This window comes from Uloborus diversus, chromosome 8 (assembly GCF_026930045.1).
Source record: "Uloborus diversus isolate 005 chromosome 8, Udiv.v.3.1, whole genome shotgun sequence".
NCBI lineage: Eukaryota > Metazoa > Arthropoda > Arachnida > Araneae > Uloboridae > Uloborus > Uloborus diversus.
The window spans coordinates 85,573,524-85,583,537 of NC_072738.1; the positions used below are offsets into that span (position 1 = coordinate 85,573,524).

At 37.1% G+C, this 10,014-nt stretch overlaps 1 protein-coding gene across 1 annotated transcript in view; it reads left to right on the forward strand.

Annotated features, from left to right (window-relative positions):
• LOC129227222 (bicaudal D-related protein homolog) overlaps positions 1 to 6,447 on the forward strand; it is a 124,590-nt gene extending 118,143 nt beyond the window's left edge. Inside the window, exons 9-11 of the mRNA XM_054861730.1 lie at positions 2,871 to 3,007; positions 3,714 to 3,834; positions 5,159 to 6,447. Of these exons, the coding sequence (XP_054717705.1) occupies positions 2,871 to 3,007; positions 3,714 to 3,834; positions 5,159 to 5,326 (426 nt within the window). The 3' untranslated portion in view covers positions 5,327 to 6,447. The remainder of the gene's footprint in view (positions 1 to 2,870; positions 3,008 to 3,713; positions 3,835 to 5,158) is intronic.
• Positions 6,448 to 10,014: the final 3,567 nt, after the last annotated feature.

Genomic DNA, 10,014 nt, shown 5'->3' on the forward strand with positions numbered 1-10,014 from the left:
TTAACCACCTTTGGTCCTCACCCTTTTAACACCTTTTTTAGGGTGTTATCACGGAACACCCTATATATATATATATATATATATATATATATATATATATATATATATATATATATATATATATATATATATATATATATATATATATATATATATATATATATATATATATATACCGCTCGACATTGAAAATGCAACACCAAGAAGGAGTGTTCAGAAATTTATGCAAATTTTAGAGTAGAAGTACATTACTGAGTTATGTAAATGATGTGAAATGCGTAGCTCTCCGACGCACGTGAAATAACATATAAGGGAAGGAACTTGCAGAATGGGCAATATTCGTGTCGTTATTTCTGACTGGAGAATTATCGAAGAAATTTTGTTTTTGTCTTGGAGGATACGTGTAACACGGGAGAATGCCATGCCGCCGTCAACGAAGGCACTTCCAGCAGATAGACGATTTTACGAGGGGTATGGTGAGGTTGGTCCGTACGTTAAATTGAAGCTGATACCCACATGGATGAGAGTACGGTGCATCGGCTGTGCCGAAGTTGGTTGGAACAACGAAATGTGGCAAGATTGAGGGGTGCAGGGACTGCCAGAGTGACGTCAGAACGCGTGGATCGAGCATTCACCGACAAGCTGTAGCAGACCCACAAGTCACTTGTTCCTCGATTCTGCAGCAGGTGCAAGATACCCTGAATATTCCCGTGTCAACCAGAAACATTTCCCGTCGTTTGGTCGCACGTGGTCTGCAATCACGGCGTCCGCTAAGAAGACTGCCATCGACCCCACAACATAGACAGCAACGTTTAGTATGGTGGACTAGAGCGACGTGGATGACAGAATGGCGAAATGTCGTGTTCTCAGATGAATCCCGCTTCTGTTTATCCAGTGATAGTCGCCGCATACGTGTGTTGCGTCGACGTGGATACAGATCTAATCCGGCAGTAACTGTGTCCCACCGCACGACAACGTGGCATAATGGCTTGGGGTGCAATTGCGTGCAATTCTATATCACCTCTAGTTCGTATTCAGGGCACTATGACGGCCCAACGATACTTGGATAATGTGCTGCGGCCGGTGGCAATCCCTTACCTTCAAGGGCCATCTAATGCAATTTTTCAGCAGGATAACGCCCGACCACACAGTGCTCGCATCTGCCAACATGCTCTCCAGGGCACACAAATGCTTCCCTGGCCACCATACTTTCCTGACCTGTCACCAATCGAACATGTGTGGGATGTGATTGGACGCCGTTTTCAGACTCTGTCCCTTACCTCGTTCAGAAGACGAACTGTGGCAAATGGTTGAAAGGGAATGGAGAACCATCCCTCTAGACACCATCCGCACCCTTACTGACTCTATGCCTAGACGTATTTCTTCGTGTATCGCTGTCCGCGGTGGTCCTACATCCTACTGAGCCGACGCCGTTCTCGTTCTGTATTCTGCCTATCATTTTGAAATTAAGATCATTTATAATTCCTTGCTGAGAGAAGTCTGACTATGATGGGGAGGTCCTGAGTTCGTTTCCTGGCCGCGCATGGATGTACTTTCTTTCTCCTGTTCTTGTCCTTTCTTTGTGTAGATGTGTTGTTATGCTGTGAATGGTTGCCTACCCTATAAACGGGTTCATATGGCATGCTTGTACTGTGGAAGTCGAACATCACACCAAATTACGATACAGTTTGAAAAGTGAAGCAGCGCACCTCAAATTGCCGATCTAGCTGGCACAAGACAATAACATGTGTTTGATGACTCAACCGAGAGACCAATGATACATGAGACTGAGCTGTAAGGCAACTTTTAGGTAGCTGTCCACATGAAAGTATTTCCAACCAAAATTATTTGACGTTTTGGCGAGTTGAAGAGTAACTTGCTGCTAGTGTGTTCCACTGACTTTTGATCCTGATATTGGTAAAAACGCCAAAGACAGTATTTTTGTGAGTTTCTTGGACCACAATTTTCCGCGTCATCTTGGCAGGTGATTTCTGTCTTTCTCACTATGGAAGACGCCGTCTACGTTAACGTTTGGTATGTGCATCTGCCCACTTAATCTCACTGGTAATAAGTTTCACCAATAAGATGATAATTGCATCTAAATTTAAATAGACTTTAACTTATTTCTTCATGAAATACTAAACTTTATAGAGTGTATAAACTTTTTTAAAAGTGTATTCGCTGTGACTTCAACCATTATTAACACATTATTATTGACCTCACTTTTCGTCTGTCGATCGGCACACTACTCTTTCTAGGTGCTGTAACAGAAGTCATCCATTTATTGTCCGTTTTTCACGAGAGATCACTTCGCCCCGCCTCCTTGAACGCAGAGTTCCATTTTACTCGGGAGTAATCTCTAAGCAATCCACGCGTTTCTAAAAGAGGCAACCAGACAGCCTGAACTTGAGCGTTCATTTTAATGTGCAAAAAAGTCTTAGTGTCCTTTACATCACTTGCTTCATTTATCTGTTGTCATTTTAGTTATTCTTACATTTTAAAAATTGTTGCTTTTACAACAAAATGCTGTGATCCGAATATACCTTCTACCGAAAACAGCGAAATAGAACCATCGGATACCACGTGACGAGGGAGGATTTAAGTGCCTTCTCGTTGGAAATAGACAATAAATACAATAAATACTTAGGGTAATCAGCTATTGACACCTGATGCTATTTTTGTATCAGCAGAAAGTTTGTTCAACTATCATTAAGCGTAATGGGCGAATGGGCATATTCACGTCAAAAGGACAGGAGCCTCATGTTCTTCAGAAGTTGTACTCATGCGTAATAAGTCTGAATTTTCGTCCAATCTATAAAAATTCGCATGGCATTTTAGCTTGAACCCATTTTCTTTGTCTCCTTTGCTAGCTGGCTCTTCAGGACACGGAGTTAGCCGCCCTAAGGGAAGAACGAGAGCACTTGCGGCAGGACGTGGATTGCAGCGACTGGGCAAAGGACGAGATCGTCAAACAGGCTTGGACCATGAGGGACAAGGCAGTTGCCAGGTGAGTACGAGAACTGTTGAAAAATATCGATGTGTAATTCTCCGTTCGATGCACTTAATAAACTGACGCTGTTTAAACTCAAATGAGCTATTAGATTTACGTGAAAGCCTACTTTTATTTATGTCTTCTAAATCCTTCTTGCCGCTGAAGAAACTGTCCATTGAAAAAGGTGTTCCTTGTAAAGCCTAAACACGTGTCTGCAATAATCTGCAATTTGTGCTTTTTGACGTTGTTATTTAGTTATTATTTTACTTTCTATCCACAAAGGTATTTATTTTACCAACCTTAAGAGAGTTGACTCTGACTTACGTTGCCAAAGTGAAGTCTCAGGATAGGAAACGTATTGTAAGATATGATTTGTAGCAAATAAAGAAGGGGGAGGGGGCAGATTATCACCACTTTTGGCGACTAAGATTTGATTTTTCGGTTGCCATTTTCAATGAAATGGTCGCCCGTTGGCAACTGGCGACCACTAACCTATTTCTTAACTTCAGTTTCTGGTTTTGTGTGCATGTAGTGTATCAACATTGCGCTTTCGACTATATGTATTCTTGCTTTTTTAGTTGTTTTCCGAGCAGTTTTCCGTTTAGTTCCTCGGAAGTATTCTCTTTAATGATCCAGTCATTGACTTTGTAATACCTTCCCCCTAATAGCCCCCTTTACCCTAGTAATTTTTTTGTGACGTGTTATTTCTTTGTTCTTTCAGGAAAAATACCGTAGAAATCGAGTTAGCCAAAACTCGCATCGAGTTGATGCATATTAATAGTCAACTGATGGAGGCCGTCCAACAAAAGGTTGAACTCTCACAACAGCTCGACCAGTGGCAGGTAAGATTCTAGAGCCCAGAAATAAAAATCCCAAAGTTATCATGGGAAAAGTTGCAAAGAATGTTTGGTGTATATATCTTGTTTTGATTCTAAAGTCTTTTCTACCCAATCCCCTCTGAAATCATCTGGAACAAAAGTTGAAGTTCTTTTGTCTTGTAAATAGCAAGCTTTAAGTTTTTTGTGCGAAACTAGTTGAAGAGAACAGCGTAATACGGGCACGATTCCTTGGGTGCTGTATTGATCGAACATCTTCAAAAATATTTATAGAGCTACTAGGCGAGACACCACAAACTTAAATTTTTGAGAAGGAGAAATTCAGAACGTACCGAATGGAACTCCGAATTTTATCAAATCATGAACGACTATTCAAGAAGTCATTTTTCAGGAATAAACTACATTATTATATTTCAATAACGAAAGATTCTCAAATAAATTTCCACAATTAAAACGAAGTGCTAATTTTACACAAATTATTTACTTACATGCTATAAATAATGAAATTATTTTCTCTAGGGACGGTGTTGAAATACTGAACGAGTAAATGGAAAGAGTCACAATCAGTATCCATACTAACAGCTTAGGGGGACTTAGTGGTGCTCACACATAATACTTCATATTTCTTCAAAGCACTCAAGAGCTTCAAGCATTTTTTTTTTTTTTTTTTGTGTGTTTATAGGAAGAGTATACGAAAAAAATAGAATAAAATAATAATTATTATTATAAACTTGAGATTAAAATACACAAAAGGTAAGAGCTTAGAGTTGCATATCGTTAGCGTTTGGATGTAGTTCAGTTATTTTGAAGCAATTTTGAAATGCATAGTGGCTCATTGAAAAATTTAGTCATCATATTCCATTATTCAAATCTACAGAAGCAAATGAATTTCACTTTTTTTCTTACCTCAAATTCAGCTAAAAGAAATATTACTTCAGAAACCAACGAGAAATTTTATCATAAGCCCTTTTGATGCATTTCAGTGCCTTCAGAAACCGAGAAAAGCAAAGAGATGTAAGTGCCAAAATTAAAAATTGTGAATAACCAATGAAAATGATAGGTGAACCTCTCCTCTGTTTTGGGGCAGGATATAGTACTAGTAGCCCTATTAGGTACTACTACACTGCATGATATAGAAAACTTTTCAATGAAACTCTACCTAGAACCGGAACTTTAAACGTTTTGCTCAAAACTTGAAAATGTCCACTTACATCCCTTTGCTTATCACTGTTTCAATTGTAAAATCTATATGCACAAGAAATTAATTTTACTGTTACGTACACTGACATATTTTTTTACTTAGGTTAACTTTTATGAATTTTCCTTTTAGCTGGATATGCAAGCTTTACTTGACGAACAGATGAAGAAGAAACTAAAAAACTATGAAGAAAGGGAAGAAAACGGCGGTAGTCGACGTTATAGCAGACAAGGGCAAGGTGCCCTCAAGCGCCCTGTCAGCACCTCCAAGAGTAAACTTTTCAATAAACTCTTCAGGTGATGGACACCGAAATCCAATAAAGATACACTGAATCGACCGCCTAGTTCCTTGCCCAGCTCGAAGTATTATATCCGGTACAGAACACTTTTGCTGCTTTAAGCAGAAACCTGATCCCGGTCTATTCTGAAATCTCAGCAGAACTTTTATGCCGGTGCTTTCTGATACTTAACGGAAGCTTTAAAAAAAGCATTGACAACATTAAGACCGTCCCTATTTTATTGTTACACGTTTGTTTTTGTTTTTTGATGTATCGATGCTTTTACATTCCCTGCTGAATTAGATCCGCTTTTATTAGAGATCTGACATCACGGATCTGCTCTGATTTTCTTTCTGGAATGAGACAATCAGAGAAATTTATGGTAAAGTTTGTTTTGTTGATCTGAACTGATTTCGGAGACTATCTTGTACAGCCTAAACTTTTTATCCAGAATCACAAAAACCGAAGTTTGTAGCTTTCAGGCGCGTTCACAAAGAAGATTCAATAAGGTTGCTTAAAGGAGGTTTGCAGGGGATTCAGAGAACACCCGTTTACATTGGAACCTGCAATGGACCAATACTGCCTCTAGATGGAATTGAGCTAACCAGCTTTCCGCCTGGTAGTTAGTAACTCAAAAATTCTACCCGCAATGAACCTCTTGATCAATTTATGTAAAGACATATTTTATACAGACGATAAATTTATGTCAACAATCCATAAAAATGGAATAATTTATTTATCATGCCCAAGAATTCTGGATAACTAGTACACTCTGTAAACCTGTTATTACTTGATAAAACTTTTCGGCTCACTTTTCACTCAACCATTATTTTTGGTTTCTCCTTATTGCTGAGATTTTCATTTTGTATGATCAACTTACTACGCAATTGACGATTTATTTTATAGTTGGCAAATAATTTTCAAAGATTATTATAAAGATTGATAGAGATATGAGAGAGATTGATAGATTTTATAAAGATCCATCATCTTCTAACGAAGTTCTGGGAGCATTTCTCAGATTTTTCAAACCCTACTTTTTTCTATGACAAACGTGAAAGTTGTTCTTCCAAATGAAGTTCGTTTTAATTGGTTGAGAGACACGATCTGATTGCCTTCCCAGGAAAACTTTTAAAATCAGGATTGTTCTTCGATTTGTACATTGACGTAATAGGGAGAAACTAGATAAATAAAAAGATGCATGAGAAGTTTTTTCAAGTGACTGTTTTGGACTCTGCGAGTCATTTTACGGTATGTTACATTCCTCCGTCGCGTTATTTCTTCGAGAGTTTCATCCCCTTTTTTGGGCGAGCTTTTGGAAATTAATACTATCTATTAGTGTCTGTTTAAACATCATAACTACGACGAAGAATGAAATTGTAAGTGCTGGAATATATTGCCACCTTGTTGTCTAACGTTTTTATCAAATAAATAATGGGACCACGTTTGCCTATTTAAGTGATAATTTATTACTATCTCAGCTAATGGGAAGTAGAAGAAATAGATAAATTATTTTAACAGGCGGACCATTTTAATATGAGTAGAGATAAACTATGATCTTTTGTGCAGGTAAGATTTTAAATATTTCCCTTTTAACGTTTTAGGTATCTTCTATCTGTTATGGCCCAAACTTTTTTTTGTAGCGTTTAAACGCGCTATTAATACTTTTGTACCCCCCTAAAAAAAGGGTTTTAAGTGCATTTTTGCATACAATTTCTCTCTCTTTTTTTAAAGTGCATATTATCCGAGGTCTAATTATCTTTACGAAATTAATAAGACTAATGAGGTTTCTGACTATTTGATTCCCTCATCATTTTGTTACATCTATTTGATCTATATATTATCATTTATTAAAGCTGTTTGGCTATTTATGACAAAAATAAATATGTATCCATAATTAATGCATACCTTTTTGTTATATCTAAAACATCTAATTTTGTTATATCTCGTCAACTGAGAACAATGGCAGGATATCTTACAGTTGTTTCTAGGCTTTGATGTTTTACAGTTGCTCTGGGGTGACGATACATTAAATTTGATTTCATTGTCATTATACCAAATGCAAATATCGTTTGATATGTGTGAATTGAGTCTATGAAGATTGTTAAGCAGTCTATAGAAACCACCTGAAACAAATTGATAATGTTAAATGAAAAACGTTTACAAAGTTTATAGGTAATAGCTATAGCGTGCTCTATTTCCATACAGAGTCTGGTAAAAGAATGTATTGTACTAACTTGAAGAAGAACGCATGCATTAAAATTTTATTTATCAATATTTTTACGGAATGCGTTGCGTATCAAAAAAACGTTGGTTTTGTCTTCAAAAATATGAAAATAATTAAATTATGGTTATAGGTAAAATAACGATGATAAATTTGTAGAGATGCAACTGAAGAACCCAATTCAATATCATTCCCAGTGTAGTCAAGACATACTCGCTAAGTTAGTTACATTTTCGAATAATAGTAATACTAAAATTTAAAAAACTCATCAAAATAGTGCTCTTTTTTTCTCAGTACACAAAAAGTTTAGGTGAGAACTAAATTTACAAGATAGTTTTGCAATTACTCTGTTTGCAATAAACTTAGTTCGCTAAAGTGGGAACAGAATGGGAGAGACACACATTTGTAGAACTTAACTGTTTTGTTCCGTCTTTCTACAACATAACTGTTTCAGTTGATCCATTCCTTTATGGTTCACAAACTTTGAATGAGTGTTTAATTATATAGGGTGTTTCAAAATGAATAGCGGGGTTTTAACATGTTATAATATTTATTACACCAAACTTACAGCCACAAGTGAGATATCAAATGAAAGAGAAACTCAAACAGTTTTACATAATAGCCTACAAGTGTTCAATGTGAGCACCATTCGTCACTCGGCACACGTCAAGACAATATACGAGTTCTTCCCAAACTTTGATGAGTGTCTCATTAGTAATTGCTGCAACAGCTGTTTCAATCCTATTCCTTAATTCGGGAAGGTCGACTGGCAGTGGAGGCACATACACACGGCGGAAACATTCCACGCGCATGCGCACTGGTGCCAACAAACAAAAAACTGTTTGAGTTTCTCTTTCATTTGATATATCACTTGTGGCTGTAAGTTTGGTGTAATAAATATTATAACATGTTAAAACCCCGCGCTATTCATTTTGAAACACCCTGTATTATCCACGTTATTAATAGTGATATACTGTATCTAAATCATATTTTGTGAAGAATAGCATATTTAGGCAGCAAATTTCAGGATGATTTATTACAGTTACTTCGAAATTCAAGGTTTTAAAAACATTTGTGAGTTGTTGACCTTTTTGCAGACCTAGTACGATTCCCTGATATAGCATCCACCTTTCACGTGGCAACACTATCGGTGGATGCTTTCTTACCACGAGAATTTTGACGCTCAGTTTTCCCACTAGATGGAGACACCCAGACTCTCTTCGATACGAAACTAAATGAAACTAATTTGAAAAGTTTGTTCGTGAAATATTGAAGACGAAACCCATCGAAGCAGCTGTATGTTTCTTGCGAACTTTAATCGTATATGCGTTTTCCTTCCAGAGTTAGTTAAACTGACTCTTGAGAATTCATCTTTGAAAAATGAAAAGAAATCGTTACTGTTAAAATTATTTGCAGCCTAAAAGCATTTCATGAGTATCTTTTTTTCTTTTTGAAAACAATTGTTATTTCTTATCAAAGGGGCCAATCTATTCTTCTATTTCTTTTATTATTTGTAACTAGTTCCAATATTTGTGATTGTTTTGATTCTGGTTGTGGACCAATGTAAAATAATGTTACAATAAAATGTTTATAAATTATTTCAAAATAATTTGTTATTTTGTTTCTTATTTCTACAAGACTGGCAGATGGCGGAGCGAGTTTTTAAATTCTGTTTTCAGGTCATTGACTAACTGGATTAACGAGAAAGGAAGAATTTCAGTACTCACGAGTTTTCATCTTAGTAAAGGCCAAGATGTTTTAAAAAAGACAAATCTTGAGAGTTGAAAGATGGGATTTGCATTCAAAACAGAAACTAAAGTTTGTGGCTCAAGGCACATTGATGTCTTGTACCTAGGACCATCTGTGATGTGTTTTTTTTTTTTTTTTTTTTTTTTTTTAACATTCTAGAAGATTGCTTCGTATTCCCTTTCCAACTATAGTCAGTTGTAAGCAAGGGCATAGCCAAGGGGGGTCCAACCCCCTTCCCCCCCTTTTACGAAAGACCACTGTCTGCTCTGTCAATTGCTGCACCTCACGTCAACAAAAATTTTTCAAAAGAGAAAAATTTTATGAAACCCGGTATTTTCCCCTTAAATATTCCCATTAATCGGCAATTTTCCCGCGTCCGAGTCGTTTCAGAACACGAGAACCTCGTGCAACTGCAGTTCCCTCTTGCCGCCTGTCTTTTGCTGTGTCGCGTACTCCGTCCAAAAATGTCGAATTGCCGTTTCTTCTTTCAACTCAGCTGGGTTGTGACCTTGAAATTCGGCCCCTTTCCCTTGGTCCAACAGATTGCCATCGGCAAAGTAATTGAAAACAAACATTCATTGTCACTTTCGCCGTACCCCAGTCTCATTGGCGTGGTTTTCTTTCTTTCTTTTTGTTTTGACTCTTTTTCCGTTTGGACTTGATTTCCTAGACACATGCTGCACGAAGGACAGCCAAAGTGGTGTGCATCCCTGGTGAATCAGTAATTGAAATTTCTATTAT